Source organism: Seriola lalandi, unplaced genomic scaffold (genome assembly GCF_002814215.2).
Source record: "Seriola lalandi dorsalis isolate HSWRI2012SDOR001 ecotype SW California unplaced genomic scaffold, Sedor1 jcf7180002054874, whole genome shotgun sequence".
Taxonomy (NCBI): domain Eukaryota; kingdom Metazoa; phylum Chordata; class Actinopteri; order Carangiformes; family Carangidae; genus Seriola; species Seriola lalandi.
Genome location: NW_019525427.1, coordinates 533632 through 551985, shown reverse-complemented (window position 1 = coordinate 551985; position 18354 = coordinate 533632). Strand labels below are relative to the sequence as shown.

General features: G+C 44.1%; 1 protein-coding gene across 2 annotated transcripts in view; it reads left to right on the top strand.

Annotated features, from left to right (window-relative positions):
• The window catches only part of LOC111671296 (chloride channel protein 2), a 142664-nt gene that overhangs the window by 32529 nt on the left and 91781 nt on the right, over positions 1 to 18354 (top strand). For both annotated transcript variants that reach the window (XM_023428396.2, XM_023428394.2), the window contains exon 2: positions 11084 to 11234. In XM_023428396.2, the coding sequence (XP_023284164.1) occupies positions 11084 to 11234 (151 nt within the window). The remainder of the gene's footprint in view (positions 1 to 11083; positions 11235 to 18354) is intronic.

The window sequence follows — 18354 nt, the reverse complement described above, 5'->3', positions numbered from 1 at the left end:
CCGAAACAGAGCGGAACACTGGAAGCCATTGTGCGTGAATGTCTTCTCTCCCTCCTCTCACCCTCAGTCTCACCCTTCTCTCACTGGGACTCCATTGTCTGTTCCCTGACTGTTCATCTCAGACTCACTGCTATTATTTGAAAACGATAAAATAAGCACACATGCAACGCTCCCTATTCTACATCCAGCAGTTTATTATCAATTATATAAATGTTGTTTTTTCTTGCTTCCTATTTTCCATCTCATCTCGGAGCATCCTCTTTTCATAAATCACCGTCTCTGGAGTTTCTCTTCCTTTATTCGAGTTTGACGTTGTTACCGAGCTGCGTTCAGCATCTCGGATGAGGATCTGCAGTGTGTTTTTTCAAAGATTGACAGAATATTAATCATCACAATAATTAATTAATCATTGAAGAACAGAACATTTGCTTTTTCCAGCTTCACAAATATATGAATTTGCTTCTTTTCTGTTTGAAGCCACTGGTTGGACGAAATAAACAATTTAAAGATTACGCTTTGGGCTCTGGGAACTTGTGATCTGAATTTTAACTATATTTGACATTTCACTGATTTTCTGAAAGTGACACACGGTGACTTGATTAGATTTTGTGCAGAAAGACCCTCCAACATCTGCTGAAACACGAGACGCACCCGATGATATTCTGACTTCCAGGAAGTGGAATTACAGCGTTCCACGAAATTCACTGCAGCAAATCTCAGGGACTTAACTGGCAGAAAAACTTTCCAAGCAAATATGAGAGAGGATGAAAAATGTCAGGTTAGAAAGTGTTGACGCTCTCTTTCGGAGGAGGCTCGGCCTGCAGTGAAATGATGGATCTGCTCTGTATGTTGATGAAGTGTGGAGCGCTCTTGGTTCGGAGAAGTGGACACGAGTGCCGGCACAGAGGCTGAGTGATGCGCTCCACAGACAAAAAAGTAAAGTGGTGAAAATTTTCACAATAAAGCGCACACTTCAACTGATAGTGGCTTTTTTTTCTGTTAAAGTGGCTGAAACATGTTTTCATCCCTCAGCCTCTGTGCTGGTACTCGTGTCCGACCTGATAACTCTGTTAAAACGACCTCACACGACCCCCACGTCACATAACCACAACTGGCGTCTCTGCCTGACTATTCGTAAACAGACTTGTTAATGCAGTGTGATGCTGGTGCTTCTCTGCCTCATGCAGATGCAGTAGTTATTCCCGGTGCCTCTGTCAGGTCTGAGAGCATTTAGAGGAGTTAGTGCCATAATCACTGAAGTGCTGATGTGTGCCCGCGGGTGAACACGACTCAGGGGCCCGCAAAGAACTTTTAGGAGCGTGTGTAGCTGCAGGAACTGACTGACACATTATGCAGCTTTTAATAAATTACCTGTGCAATTTTAGCCTCCAGTGGCAGTTTTTTTTTTCGAATGTATTTATTTATTTTTTAATGAATCTCACAAACTGGCATAAATGCCAAAATGCCAAAACAGCCGTATCGAGCGCAAGGGGGATGATTTTCTTTCCCCCCATTTATTTTTACTCTGCAAAGTCATGATGTGTGTCTTTGAACGTGTTCTATGTTGAGCTCAGTGTGGCGCGGCGCTGACAGCCACGTCACCTGAACAGCTCCACTAATGGGAATCTGTCCACCAAAACTGCTCCTGTCACGACATGACACACTCGCCGCTCACTGCAGTGTCCTCATCCTGAGTCCCTGTGTGTGTGTGTGTGTAAAAGCATTATGGGAGTTTATGTTTAGGAATGTGTCTGAATCCTGTGCTTTTGTTGTTTTTAAATCAGAAGTCTGATATAAAAATGGTCTTTTCACCACGACTGCTGTTTAATTGGTGCTGCATCATGCTTGTGCCTGTGTTAAAGGTCCCATATCTTCCTCTTCTTCTGTGTTTTATCTGAAGTGTTTGATCCATAAGAAGATTTATTTGTGGTTTTAAGAACCAAGAACCATCTCAGTGTAGTTTTACATCTCCTCTCTCAGGCTTCTCTCTGGAGCTCTAGTAACAACAGGTCTGTGAGCCAATCAGAGGAGAGGCTCTGATTCTGGGTGATTGAATAAAAATAGAGCAGATTTCAGGCAAAACACAGAGAAACCAAATCCTGCAAGGTTAGATTGATGGTGGGTCCAGGTGGGCGGGGTTTGGGGCTGTGGCTGAATTCGGTGATTGCTTTGTTTTGACATCACAAAGTCACAGGAAGTCCTAACGGCTGGTTTTAAGGCTCCGTTTCTGAATACAGGCTGTGTGCATTTCTCTGTGGACTGAGGCTTTGATACTTTCACAGTATTAATAAAGAACCAAGAGCTGATCTATAATCAAACTACACATGGACAAAGACCTTTAGACTATATGGGACCTTTAATCTCTTTATTTGGGTCTGTTGAGGTCGACTGCAGTTTGGATCTGGTCGTATTATCCTCTGGTCTGTTATGGATCGTGTACGACAGCTGTGGGATCTCCCTCGGATCTGGTGCAGCACAAAGACGCTGTAAACACAAACACACTGACATATCATTATGTTTAGTAGCAACACTGATGAGTAAACCAGTGGGACTGAACCAAAACAGTAAAGTTGCAGACTGGAAAACCAAAACACTGAGCTGAAAGATGCTGAGCGGGGCTGGTACTACGTCATCACGAGCGTCCCCCCTTTTTATGTTACAAGAAATCAATGAATCTATCGGCAGTATGAACATTTTGATTAGTGCAGCTTTAAAATTGGGCTTCATACAACAATTTTTAGTTGAATCAATATCAACATTGGCCTTGAAAACCACATGTGTCTCTAAAACCTTGGAAGGAAGGACAAAGTGATGGAAGTGAAGGATTTGGAAAGAGCAGGAGAGCGGTTTGCCAGCAGAGCTGAATGTGCCCAAGTAAATATGGGTTTTCTTAATGAGGCAACAGGAGAGTGCACCTGCTGCTCACACACACACACACACACACACACACACACACACGGGTCCATAGGTGAATATCAGTAGTGCTTGTGCAGGATCCGTGGATTTTTTTCTTGTGGCAGTGGTCAACAAGACGTGGCTCCAATATCAATGCGCAGCTGCCAGTCTGCTGTTGGACCTGATTCCTGGAGCGAGAGATCGAGGCAGCAAATGGACAGAGAGAGAGAGAGAGAGAGAGAGAGAGAGAGAGATTCATGCTGTCAATATCGTACGGTGTCACTGCTCATCTGTGTCACTGAAGTTTAAGTGTGTGTGTGTGTGTGTGTGTGTGTGTGTGTGTGTGTGCGCTCAGTTTGTAGCTTGTTGGTCTGAATAATTGTCTTAATGTAACTGAAACTCTGGAACATGGTGAGTGTGTTTACTGGGAAAGCTGGAGTATCTTCTTTAGAGCGGCAGGCGTTCGTAGGACGGATGTTCGTGTGCAGCGGAGCGCGTCTGCGTACTGTAATTCACTGCGTCTGTGCTCTCCCTATAGCGCCGACCATCAGACAGGTGTGAAGCCTCCGTCATTAATCACTCGCCATTCCTCCACTGTTCACAGCTGCACTCTTTCATTCCACTCTCCTCCTCCCATCTTTTTCTTTTCTGTCCTCCCTCCCTCCCTCCTCCTGAATGCACAGTTAAAATCTAAATTCAGCTCACATTGTAGGATGGATTCTGTATATAGTGCCAAACTTCCCAACTCCCCCTCCCACACACACACACACACATTAAACCATACTCTTTCTTTTTTTTTCTTCTGCACCTTTCTTTACGATCTGTCCATCACTGCCACGCTGCTTTTCTTCTGACGCCTCCTGCAGCTTTTTCCTGCCTCTTTTTTTTTTTTTCCTGACATCCGTCCATCCATCCTTCCTTCCTTTCTTCCATCTGTTTGTCCAGGTCTGGGTCAGTGTGAGAGAGGCCCTCAGGGTTGGCATGGCAGCCTGGCACAAGCACACAAGACTCCCGAGTAGCCCCCCCCACCCCCCCGGGCTGCCCCACGGGCTGCCCCACGGGCATACTGGGAAATCTTTATTTACTGTACATTCTTCCACATCTCGCTCCTGCAGCCTTTTTCCTCAGAGGTCTGTTTCTGAATTTTACAAACACAGTCCTGCTGTTCTTGCGGTCCGTATTTATCAGACAAAAGAAAAGTTGTTGAGTTGCATTATGGGTAATGTAGGCACTGGGTTTTGGCGAGGAAGAAGAATGCAGGGAAAGGGATGAAACAAATGTTTATGTTGCGTCGTATTTTGTCCGTCGTGAGTCCGACTGTTGCAGGAGTGCAAAGATGAATTTGTGAAGAACAGCAACAGTTGTAATTTTAATAGTTTTTAAAGATTAGTTTTGTGTGTGTGAACTCATCGATATGTGCAGTGGATTGTGAAAACAAACAATCCAATATTTTTATGCAATTTTAATAATTTAAAATGGATGAAATAACAGGAAATTGCATGAAATGGAAACACAAAGAAAACTAAACTGAAGCAGGAAATAAAATGTGCTGCTGGTAAAATCATATAAAGAGAATTTGTGGAGCAGTCATTAAGGATCTGCTCAGAAAGCTCCGATATTTTACACTTTTCCTGTGTTTTGTTTGAAGTGTTGATCCATAAGAAGATGTATTTGTGGTTTTAAGAACCAAAAACCATCTCAGTGTAGTTTTACATCTCCTCTCTCTGGAGCTCGAGCAACAACAGGTTGGTGAGCCAATCAGAGGAGAGGAGGTAGATTAGTTCCTCTGAAATATTCCACGTTTGAATCGGAAAAATCAGCCATTCAAAATAAGGCAAAGGTGCCGCGAACCTAAATAACAAACAAGGATTCTGTGTTTTCCCTCCGCTGATTAATCGTCGTTGGGGTGAAAAAGTCTTCACACCATCAAATTCCTTCCCCTGTCCCACACAGCCTCACTCTCTCCCCTCTCTCCCCTCTCTCCCCTCACACAGTCCCTCTTTTAGATTAATTGCACAATGATTCTTTCAAACTCTGTTCTTCCTTCCTTCCCACATGAGCGTCCTGACACACTTGCACACACACATAAAACACAGTAGGACAGGACCCCCCCCCCCCCCCCCCCCCTCTACCTGTTATTGTACAGATGAATGTTTTGAAAAGGAAGGACCACTCTGAATGTCTGAGTGATCACAATCAATGGTCTTTTTCCATTTTATTCACACACACACACACGCATGTACACACATACACACACACACACACACACACACACACGCGCACGCACGCACACACACACACACGCATGCACACACACGCACGCACACACACACACGCACGCACATACACACTCTTGGGAAGCTCATTAGCTGAAGTGAGTGGTGGCGTGCTGGGTGAGAACTGCGAGGCTCCTGGTCATTTGGGGTTGACCGCTTGGACTGCAGCCAGGTGTGTGTGTGTGTGTGTGTGTGTGTGTGTGTGTGTGTGTGCGCTCTCTAGTCCCGTTCATGTATATTTCAGGTTTTTGTTCCCTCATTTGGGGTCCCCACTGTGCTCGTCCTGACTTGCTTGTAGTTGGCTTTGAACCACACGCAATGACACAAAAGATAGCAAATAAACACACACACACACACACACACACACACACACACACACACTTTCACGCTCATATACACACAGGCTTTTGTCTTTTCCAAGTTCTCAGTGGCCCCATATTACCTTTGTAAAAAATTGACTTTGCCAAAGGATTCTTTTAGTTTTACATAACAGTGCTCTGTGTGTGTGTGTGTGTGTGTGTGTGTGTGTGTGTGTGTGAGATCTGTGCAGTTATATGTCCCTATAAGAATAGCAAAGATTTTCCCTTGGGTGTTTCAGTTAGCAGTGACTGACACCTGAGAGGCAGCTGTCGCCAGGTGACATGCCTCCAACCTGTGTGCTGCACTGCTGCAGCATCGTAGCTCCGTATAGCCTACGAACATTGATTCAAGACATTGTTTTCCTCTGTTTCAGAAAGCTCACACAGCGATTTTAACTCGTTCGTTTAGCATGTGGGAGGACACAGTTTAGGGTCAAGCTTATAATCCCCTTGGAACGTGGAAGCTAGCGAGCTAGGCTAATAGTCTCCCCTTTAATGGAGTTAGCCTAGCTTGGTAATGTTAGCACTAATTCCCACCAGAGGGTTCTTCTCAGTCACGTTAAATCAGCACCTGCTGAGTCTTTGGCAACTCTCTAAGAATCATTAACAGTTTTTAGATTTTGCTGGAGAGGTCGTGTTTCCCTGAAGTTGTGTGTGAATTTCATGAGGTCAGTTCTAGTGTTCTGGTGAGAGACTTCTACCTCCCAAGATTTCGCTAATTCATTGTAGTCAAGTTGTTTTTATTCTTTTTAATTTCCATTTCAAAGACTTTAAGGTTTATTTTAGTCACCTGTGTGTTTATCATTTATCAAACCATCCATCAAGAATTCTATTAAAAGACAGGATTTGCAGATTTTACCATCAGTTTACGGTTATCGGTTCAAGACCTCACCTGACACCTTGAGTGTTCAGGTGCCATCTCAGTCTGGTGATATGTTTTTCCCTCCTTCGACTTACTTTTTCGTCAGAATTTCTGGAAGACATCAGACGAGACAGGTCAAGGACAGAGGTTGAGTTTTAACTCCCGCCTCTATCTCACCTGTTATCTTGCCTGTTTTGAGTGTCATTACAGAAGGTCACTTGACCCTTGAGGCGTATTTATGGTTTCCTTCTTAGCAGAACTGTCGTTAATTACAGGTTTTTTTTGTCAGTTAATCTTTGAGCTATGTTGGTTCATCCGTGTTGAATGTTTATTATTGCATTCTTGTGTGGAAATGTTTCACGGTCTTTGATAGGATGTTGCCACATAGTCTCTTTCCCAGTGATGGATACTCTTCGTATCGATGCTGGAATTATTTATTGCCCGTGCCATCCCCCTTGCCCCAGCGGCCAGTACAATGAGTCCAGGACAACCCCGTTCATCTGGGATCAATTAACCCAGGCAGGCAGGCAGGCTCAGCCGAGTGCCCGTTTCTGACTATGCTCAACATAATGATAGGCTTTCAACCAGTAATGCTTTTGTTCTGGATGGGTCTGTTTGTTTTCTTCCTCTGGTCAGATGCGAGTTTCAAGGGGGTGCATCTGAGAAGGTCTATTTCTGCCCTCTTGTTTTCGGGTCTTTTGAGTTTCCATCGCGTTTGAAGTCTCCTTACTTAATTAAAACTTAGGGTTGGCGATCATGAATGTGGCTGAGAATGCCATGCAGAATGGCATCGTGGGTAGAGCAGCGGTTGGAATTTGATGTCAGAAACCCCAAATCGCTCCTCAAATGTTTCCCTTGTTGATTTTTCCTCTTTTTTTTTCCCCACTGTTTGTGTTCGTTCCTTCCCTACTCCTATATTGAACTTTTACTTGGATCCCTTGAGGTATTTTCGAGGCTCGTCAGTCAATTAATTCTTTCTACTAGTTATTCTTTTGTTTTTCAGAAATGGGTTTTGAATTACAACCAGTTCCACTTCACAAAAGGAAGTAATAATGCATCACTCTATGACAATAACTTCACGCTATAACTTCAGGGAGAACGTCAGTCTGACGTGTTTCGGCAATTCCTGCAGAAAGGTCAAACGCCTTCTGATGCCCTCGGTTGTTCTCATATCGACCCCATAATCAGCCAGTGGGAATGTGTATTACTCAAGTCATTGACAAGTACAAAACAGTGAACATCCAACTTGAAAATTAACATTTTTTTTCTGATCTTACCAAAAATAATTTGGCTTTAAATCAGAAACAGAATTTGATAAGAATTTGAAGTGATGAGCACAGTCTCAATCAGGATTGACTTGATCAAACATGACTGACTGACTGACTCTGGGATCTCAAGTCAAAGCTTTGCAGCTGATAACTCCCTGACAGATGCTTGGACACACCCCATGTTCCGCTGTCTTACACCCCCAAGAAAAGTTTCATGCACAGTTTTCATTAATAAAGTAATATAAAGAACGTTGGAGGCATGTTGCTTGCTTCTGATGTGCATCACACAGGAAATGCTGCAGATAGGTAGAGGTGACGCATTTCAAACTTTTAGTACTTGGCCTCGGGCAGCTTTCTAACGGCCAACTTATGAGAGGCAGATGGTCACTTACCCGACTTTGGCACGAACACATGCTCGTTCCAATTTTCACTTCCCAGACTTTTCACAATATATCTGAGCTGATGTCTAGTTCGTCTCATGGTGCCTTCTGCTTCCAAACATTTGTTAAATGTAAATGTTTCTGTAAGATTCAGACAAACTTGGTCGTACGGTCACGCAACCTCTGTGGTATTCCTACGCACAAGTGCCCCCACGCTGAGCTCAAGCAGCTGATCTGCGGGGTAATACAGTGCGTGCTGTAGTTGAGCTTGTGCAGTGAGGGTTTTCAAAATAAAGTGTAAACTTCAACTGATATATAAAAAGTGGCTAAAACACGTTCCCCTGTACACCCTGTGCTCCCGGCTGCTTCTCTATACTGGGAGAGCACTGATCTGAATTTAATGCAGGTAATACACCAACTTTAAATAAATACCTCACACACCCCGATGTCAAATAACTATCATTTAAACATTTTAAACAGCAATGTTGTTTCCAGGCCTGTGCAAGTCTCTTTAAAGTGTACCATTCTCTGTAAATCTGTAATGAATTGAGGGAACGAGTTGAGAAACAGTGTTTAATGCAGATGAGTCACGTCTGCAGAGATTGCCGGAATCTCATTGACCCTAGTGGCACAATTGGCGAGGCTTTACAAATACCAAGCGTGTTTGATACGGACAGAACTTGCACAAGACAGGGTTGCGGTGGTCGGGAGCAGCAGTGGTCGACCTTTTCACAGCATGGTTGTGATGAGACGCTGTCAGACATGTATCCGGGCAGTTTGACTTGAGGCCAGCCTCTCTGTGAATGGGCTGCCTCTGCCGTTTGTTCGGGTAAACGTCCTTGATCGACTGTTTTGACCGGCAGCTCTATAACTTCAGATCCTGCACCGCTGTCAGTCAACCTGCTGCGATCGTTGACCCCAATAAAGTAGCAGTGAACTAGTCACTTTTACAGTTCACACAAACTTATGCAAGAGTTTGTGTGTGTGTGTGTGTGTGTGTGTGTGTATGTGTGTGTTTGTGTGTGTATGTGTGTGTGTGCATGGCTAAAAATAGCCAGCAGGCCTCCAGTTTGTGTGTTTTGCCGATGGCGTTTACAAGGTGCCGAGTGCATATCTCTTTCATCGTTCTCAATTAAGCAAAGTGTGAGTGTGTGTAAGTGCGCGGATGTGCGCGTGCATGTGTGTGTGTTATCTAAACACTTTCTTCCGTCAGGCCATAGGGGCCACGTGGCGTGGCGTCCTGACATGCATGGAAATCAAAGTGAATCTGGACATTTTGATCATTAAAACAGAAATAGAAAAGCACCCGTTGCTTTGCTGTGTAAACACGACCGTGTTTGTGCCAGACTGTTGTGACATGGACAGAGTGTGCATTGTTTCAAGGTCATGCCAGTATTTATAGATTAAAACTTTGTGCTCATTGTGATCATTGTTATTTGACAAATATTCTATAATTGGCAGTTTCCATGCCAAGAGGAGGAGACTTCTATTTCCTACAACTCCCCTGATCGCTCACTATTTCACAACATCATCAAACTCCGTCTTTTCTTACTGTTTTGATTGAGAGCAACTCAAGTGCGTTGAACTTTACTTGATTTACACTTTGTCTGATTTCATTCAGACAATGAAATTAAAAGGAGATTTAATCACAGTTTTTGTTTCAGGCTTTTCCTTCGAGTCACATCCACCTCTTCGTTGTAATCGGATCTCGTTAACGACGTTCGTTAACACAATAACAACTAATGCAACCTTAATATTGAACACCAGTAACACCAGTAACACCAGTAACACCAGTAACACCAGTAACACCACTACCAACAAGAACACAAACAACAACAACAACATCAGTGAAACCGCTGACCAAAAAGAGCAACATGGACTCCTGAAGTTAGATGGTTTAGCACTTTGCATAAGCAGGACTGAAGCTACAGTATATTACCCTCTCTGCCCCCCCCCCCCCCCCCCAGATCTGCACCACTGACTTCAGACTTGCAGAGTAATAGATGTTAATAGCTGTGTGTAAAATATTGTCACAGCTGGATCAGTTTTGCAGAACTGATATATGTACCTCGTTCCCCAGGAGAAGAAACGTGTCTGTAGAAATTCAGATTCAGAATTTACTGGCCAAGAAGTTAATGTTGCTTCCTGTGGAGCTATGACCTGTCCGGTCTGTAACCTTCGGCCCTCTGGAGACATGTCAGGATCTGACCTGAGGGCCGTGTGTGTGTGTGTGTGTGTGTGTGTTTGTGTGTGTGATAATGATGATGTTTGATCATTGTTATTACTATAATATCCGACATTTGCCCATCAGCAACTCCTTGATCCTTGACCTCGAATGACCTGCTGAGGCAACATTTTTATATCGCGCCATGTTGTGACGGGCGGACAAGAGGAAGTCATTAGTGGCCCTGTTCCTGTTCACCGCCCAGGAGCATTATGGGTGGGGGAGCTGGTGTCTGGGCGGTGGACAAAACTTGACGCTTCCTGTCTCTTCTACTGCTGACTAGACGTCTTTTTTTTATTACTTTTTTTTAATGTGTATTTGTGTGTGTGTATGTGTGTGTTATGTAGTTTTGGGGTGAGTGCGCGCACGTGTGTGTGTGTGTGTGTGTTTCCTTCAAGGAAAAAGACAACCGTCTCTGGAGGTATTCCTCCACGCTGACCTGTCGGCTGACCTCTGACCTGTCAGGTAGGGTGTGGGCCCTGATGACACGGAGGTCTTCCAGGTCATTATCAGTTTGAACAAAAGCAGAACAGCCAGTCAGCAGCTCTGCATTGACTTCTTACATCATCATCTGTGTCCCTTTGTTTCTTTCCCAAACACATTTGATTGGTGGAGACGACGCACTGCCACCATTAATATCTAATACATGAAATTCACCTTTAGAATAACTAGAATATGAATTCCCTCATGAGATGACATCCAAATGTTTTGACTCCTCCCTGTTTTTAATGTATAATTACTGTGTGTGTGTGTGTGTGTGTGTGTGTGTGTGTGTACATTGAGTTCAGAAGCTAATGCTCGTACTGTGTGTGTTTCCAGATGTATGGGCGCTACACGCAGGAGCTCGGGGTGTACGCCAAAGAGGAGGCAGCTCGGCTGAGGGAGAGCGGGCAGAGGCGGTCGGTCAGCGATCGGAACCGGGCCCTCGACCTGCTGGAGTACGACAAGGGACGCTGTGCCAAGTGCCGCAGTAAGTTTCAACGCCACCAGGTCGAAACACTGGAGTCGGAGGGTCGGGGCGGCTCCTGCTCAAACAGATCCACTTGAGATGGAAACTGGCTCCGTCAGTATTCCTAATTGTTATACAGTTGATATCCGAGCGGCACGGTGGCGCAGTGGTCGTCACTGATGCCTCACAGCGATATAAAAACCCAGGTTCTGGGTTCAGTCCTGCCCGTCGCGGAGTCGGTGTGAATGTGAGCGTGAATGCTTGTTTGTCTCTATATGACTGGTGAAGTGTCAGCTGGGATTGGGTGCACAACCGAGTCCAACTTCTCTCAGGCGGCCGTGACCTGGGCGTTTTGTTGATGAATAGTTTCCTCCTCTCAACCATTCCTGTCAGACATTGTAGATTAACGAGTTAAACAACAAACCTCCCGGGCAGGTTGCCGCAGAGGCCTGTTTTTAAACCACGCAGCACTATCAAGCTGACCATCATTCTGCACCTTTAATGCTTTAAAGATCCACAACATGTAAAGTGATTATATGCGAGGGGCAACCGGACTTCACCTCTCGTCTTCGGGTCACCGCACTGACCCTCCACATCGCTGTTGAAGACGGGTTTTCTAGAGCACGAGACTGTGGTGTCTCTCACTCTGCTCGTTTTGCAGGCGGCTGGGTGGAGGTCTTTAATACTTGGGACACAAAAACAGGAAATAATCTCCTCGCTAATGGTCCTGGTGATGACTCGGTTCAGGAAAGTCATGCAATTTTACATCACAAGCCGCGGCGGTAACCGTCGGGATTAGATAGAACATTATATCTGCCCCATTAAAGGGAAACAGTAACAGTATCCGCTCCATAAAGCAGCCTGAGCCGTCTTCAGCATCACTGCCCTGAAGGGGGAACATCATTTGTACATTACCTCAGCGTTGGAAATGTAATACTGAAGCACTTAATGCTTTACCGCTCTCTGCTGTGGGAGCATTGATCAGGCTGGACACCGGGACAGAAAAGAAAAACCTGAAGAAGAACGATGTGCGGACGACATGTTGGCGAATCCAGCGTTTAAACGCACGGGTGGTTTCATGTGCCCCCCCCCCACCTCTCTCGTTGTACTGTTGCTAGTAATAATAATAATTATGTGTGTGTGTGTGCATGCATGTGTGTGTGTGTGTGTGTTTGTGTGTGTGTGTGGCAGATAATATTGAGATTAGATAACATTGTGTATAGGACACAGAACAGGATAAAACAGGCTGTAAACACATGTAGGAAATGTCATTTAAATTCCACGTGGCAGATAAAAGAACGTCACACACACACACACACACACACACACCAGTTTTACATGAAAGTCTGTCTCTTTATCAACAGTTTTATTGAAAGAACAGAGTAATTACAAACTGTTTATATCTCGCTCTTATTAAGGCAGTTCCCTCTTTGTCTTTTAAGAATCCACAGATTTACACATTAAAGAGTGTTTACAGGTGTTTACAGGTGTTTACAGGTGTTGGGGAATATCACTGCATGTGTAAAAAAAAGAAAGAAGTTGTATTAAATCTTCCTTTAGGTGCAGGAGAAGCTGAGCGGTCTGACAAATTACCTCAAGTAACATCACTCCAGCGATCGTCGGGTCGTGTTTGTGGCCTTGATAAAAAACCTTACGAAGGATTCCCGCTCTCACTGACTGATCCTGTGACTGTGCTGAATTTAATCGAAGGTCAGAGTCACAGCTCATTGAGTCTGTGGTAAAAACAAACGTCAGATGCTCATATCAAACATCGAAAATACGTTACAAAGAAAGAGCACTGTGGCTTTTGTCCCCCATCACTTCCATCGGTCTGAGTGCAGGTTGTGGGAGAGACTGACGTTCACGGCATCAGTGTTTTGACAAAAAAAGAAAAAGTTTCACCCAGAACTTGAAGTTAATTTCGCCTCCTTCACATTTCTCCCTGTGTGTCTAAATGGTGACAATCAGAGTGACTGGATGAAGTCTCTGCTGAAGTGCTGCTGAGCATCGATCTCCACTGGAGCTGCTGGTTCTGTGTCCACACAGCGCCCTCTGCTGCTGACAAGTAAACAATGCAGCCAGCGCTAATCACACACACACCGTTCTAAATGCTGCAGGTGTGTGTGTGTGTGTGTGTGTGTGTGTGTGTGTGTGTGTCCTCTGCTCTCATCTCAGTGATGAGTTTTGCTCTTGTTTCTCTGGCAGCTGATGAGTCAGCGATCCATGTCCCTCCTCCTCCTCCTCCTCCTCCTCCTCATCCTCATCCTCTCATTTTCTCTATAAAGATCAGGACACCAAAATGCCAGCGATTGAATTGATTATAAACACACAGTGAGATAAAGGCATAAAACATGAAGCGACTGGCTGAAAATATATGTGAATATAAAACACACACACACATTCTTCTTCATTGCCTCTGTGGATTATGACTACAGCTGCTGTGGGAGACACACACACACACACACACACAAATGTGTACACACACACACACACACACACACACACACACACAATACAGTGTCACCCTGCTTAGATCGGCACAATCTCTCTTTATTGTTGCTCACTCACTATGTTTTGTTATTTATATTTTATACACACACACAGGCACACACAGGCACACACAGGCACACACACACACACACACACACACACAGACAGGGAGACACAAACAGACATCTTCCTATTCATTTGCTGGTGTTTAATGATGCTGAGTGGTGCAGCCAGCATCCTCTGTCTCTGTAGGAGCTGTCATCACTTCAACTGTGTGTGTGTGTGTTTATGATATGCTGGTGCGACTCCAGGCGTTGTTCACGGTGAAATGTAATGACAGCAGAGCAGCTTGAACAACAGGTAGCGTCTCTTTAATCACGGCCAGCAGAGTGTGTTTCAGTCACACGATGCTGCTGGCAGCTCGGAGGACACTGAGCCTGTTGATATGTATAAAGTGTCAGATCTAATCCTTGTCAAATCTTATGGAGCAGAATGAGAAGTGTGGCTTTTTCTAAAATAAATAAACAAATATTTCTTTTTTTTTTTTTAAGTTTCAGGAACTGGTGGAGAATCACTTTAATTTAAATATGATTATATCACAAGAATAAATTGCAATTTTTAAAACGCTTATCATAAAGGAAACAAATCTTTTACGTCTTAAGTATTAAAACTCTTTATCTTGTCTGCCTGACGTCTTTAAACCCAGTTTTTCTGTAGTTATTGGTCTCTTATATAAACTGACACTACAATAATGTATGAAAAGATTTACCTTTCTGTGCGGGGCCATTATCTTCTACACAATATAAACTACCACATCAGACACCAGTCATGTAGGTGTATTCAAAACCTCTTTCGACATCAAAAATTGTGTTACATAGCAACAAGAAAATCCAACAGAAATCAAGAAAAGTTTTCCCGCTGTTAGTCTCTGTGATATTCTCTAATATTCTGGGTGTAGAGGCAGAACCCCTTTAAGTTTGGAGCCTGTATAATCCCACACACACTCTCACTGTGTTTAGAGGAAGTGAACGGTAACTTTATTCTCACTTGTCCAGCCCTGAAGTCTTTGACATGTCGACAGCTTTCTACAAAACACTGCAGCAAAGCTCAGAACCTGAACCAGGATGCGGTTCCTAAGCTCAGGATAAGAAGTTCAGAATTGATTTACTTTCACTTTTCTTCTTTGGTTTTTTTAGCTTTCAACCGGTGACTTTTAAGGCTTAGCTGGTTCTTCTTCCCCTCCAGCTATACCCCACATCTATCATTCACTTATAAGGCAGAGCCCAGCCTTGCATCATCAGCCAGAGCACCTTTTGCCCTTTGCAAGAGCTGTGAAAAAGCTGAGTGGGTCTTTTTCTAAAGAGCTGTACATTTCAGCTCCGAGATCAGACAATCCGAGCAACTTGTTCGGAATCACTATTAGAAAAAGAGACATTTATGGATGACTCACGATGCGGTGAAGGTGCTTCCTGAGTTCAGGAAGTTGCTGTTCTTTGCAGTTTCCTGACTACGGGGGTTTCAGCAGGTTTAAGTCAAATATTTAAGAGCCCGCTCGACATAATGTAGAGACCTCGAATCCAGAGGGTGAGAAAGGAGTTGAGGCTGACAGGCATTTTAAATTTAAACAGCCATTTACGTGTATGATGATGAATGATGATGAATGATGCTGCACAGTATGAAACTTCTTCCCCTATGGCGTGGCGATGTGGTGAAGTAGCATGGGATCATGGGAGCTGTTGTGTTCACCGTTAACGTCAGACAACTTCTCCAAGTTTGGATTCCTTCAGCGTCAGTGGTTCAGGAGGTTTTTAACCGCAGCAGAATCATCCACAGAGGTTTCCTCCCGTCCAAAACAAACAGACCGGGGGATTAAAAACCAGTAGAAAAACACAGAATAAAGCAGTTACACGTTTAAAAAATCGCAAAAAAAAGACGCTTTTCGGTGAACGCAGGACGTCCGGGAGTGACTGGAAGCCGAGTCAGACAGAGACCGTCTCTGTATCTTAAAAGTATCTTAAAAATGAGGCTTAAAACTACATAAAAGTAAATTTTGACACGGGCCGCTGTCATTTTTAGACTTTTTTAATATGGGAAAGTTACATATAAGTTTAAAGGCACAGATTTACCGCTCAGTGCATCTTATCACCTTTCCATCAACCAGTTTTCATTCTTTCTCTAAACACTATAAGCAGCCACATTTCCCCAGTGGGAGTCATTTAACTACTTTAATCTCTTAATAGCTGTGTAGATAAAATTGGTGTGATCAGCTTTGTAAAACAGTTTTTCATTATAAACACTTATATTCATATTTTGTCAGTTTCTCTTAAATTGGACATATTTCCCTAAAGCCATGTGAGAACCAGACAACTACACTCTGCCACAAGAGCTGGAAAACGTTGTTTTAATCTCAATGTGTTGAACTTTATAAATGTATTTTTTAAAATTTATTTAAAATCTTTAATCTGCAAAGTAATTAGTCTCGCTGTAGTGGAGTTAAAAGTAGAATATTTCCCCTCTGGATCGTAGTGGAGCTGAAGTAGAAAGTGGCATAAAAGTACCTCAGAATTGAAGTGAAGTACTGAACTGGATTAAACAGACTTCCACTGATTTGTGTTAATGGAAGTTGGGATCGTGATCTCAGTTTTAAATTTGGCTTAATTAGTGATGTACACCAGGGTGCGTCTGCTTGTAAAACATTCAGCCTCATAACAGGAAGTGCACAACTAGGAGCAACAAAACCGAATGGAGGTTTTCTTTACCCACAATGCCTCCATTTAGAGTCTATAAACTGAAAACAACAAAACAAGCGGCACAAGAAAGAACATACGGTGTTTTCACTCGCTGTTGGCTGTTCAACCACCCGGTGCTGTCCTCTGGGGTGGGGGGGTGTTGTAGCGTTTGTTGGCCAGCAGGGTGCAGCATCGAGCTTCACTGCAGCACAGTGAGGCGGAGGCTGAGGTACAGGAGCAGGTAGAAATAAAACAGGAACCCCCCCCACACCCCACCCCTCGGTGAAGGAGTGCGCTGCTCATAGTCGTATCTTCTTCTGTGGTTATGTGCGTTTGTGTGTGTGTGTGTAATCTCTGGACGTTAGGGGGAATCGTCTTGGCCTCAGTCTTCCTTCCACTTCATGCTGCATCACTTGGTCACAAATAAATATTTTTATATATTTCCCCCTTCATCCATTTATTATTTTATTATTTTTTTTTTTTCCATGACGTTGAACCTGAAGTCATTTCATTCGATTTAATCAGCGCAGGTGAAACAATTGAATTTCCCGTGTTGTCGTCGTTGTTGTCGTCGTTGTTGTCGTCGTCGTCGTTGTTGTTGTTGTTGTTGTTGTGGTTGTGCTCTAAAGGTTGATGGCATAAAGATACTGCGTCTAATTTCAGAGTGACCATTTTAAATTGATTCCCTGCAACAGACAGGGTTAAAAGGTAAGGATTACACAAGCAGTGTGATTACATTACTCTGTGTGTGTGTGTGTGTGTGTGAGAGTGTGTGTGAGTGTGTGAGAGAGAGTGTGTGTTTGTGCGTGAGTGTGTGAGAGAGAGTGTGTGTTTGTGCGTGACTGCAGCGTTACGAATTCTGTAAAAAGAGGTCAGCCATGAGAACGGACATAAAATATTCAGCTGACAAGAGGAACTACTTGCCCTGACACACACACACACACACACACACACATACACACACACACACACAGACACACACACATACACACAGACACACACACACACCGTGCAGCAGGAGGAGAAGGTAACTCGCAGTGATGCACCAATTCAAATCCCAGTCAAGCTTTATTTACCCACAGATGTGACTTAGTGATCCGATGTGAGTCGCCAAAACAAATCGACATCAACTCCATTGGCTCTTTTTTTCCCTCTTTTTCTTCTTCTTCTTATTTTACTTCTTCTTCTTCTTCTTTTTCTTCTTCTTCTTCTATATAATGAAAGAATTAAATGTCTTTTCTTTTTTTCTTTCTTCTCCTCCTTTTTTTTAATCTTTCCATCTGAATCTGTCTTTATCTATTACTGTTGGGAAGGGCGGGGGGGGGTCAGGTCACCTCTAGCTTTTGTATCCGCACGTGTGTGTGTGTGTGTGTGTGTGTGTGTGTGTGTGTGTGTGTGGAAACAATCGAGCTTCAGGCTGCTGTCAGTCACTCTCACTGCTGATGTCACAGGCTCCCACATGAGCTCCCAGCATCCTGGAAGGGACACACACACACACACACACACACACTGTAAGCAGCTGTGTCCACAGGGTGATGAAATACACACAGCTCTCTTTTTCTTTTCTCTTTCCCCCTCTGTTTCTATCCCTCAGTCCACCTGCACCGCTATGTCATTTAATTTGTTCCAAGACACACACACACACACACACACACACACACACACAGACAGCATTTCGCTTCAACAGGTGTGATGTCAGCAGGAGATCAGCATGGCGCCGCATGTTGCTATGGTGACCGTCAGGCGCCTAGCGACCAACAGTTGCTCACATGCTCTCATCTTCTTTCTTTTCTTTGCTTTCCTCCACCGTCCTCCTGTCTCCCCGTCTCCTCTCCTTTTCTCCTTTCCTCTGTTTTCGTCTCCTCGTCCTTCCCCTTCCTTCCTCTCCTTCTCCTTCTCTCTCTCCCTAACCCCCCCCCCCC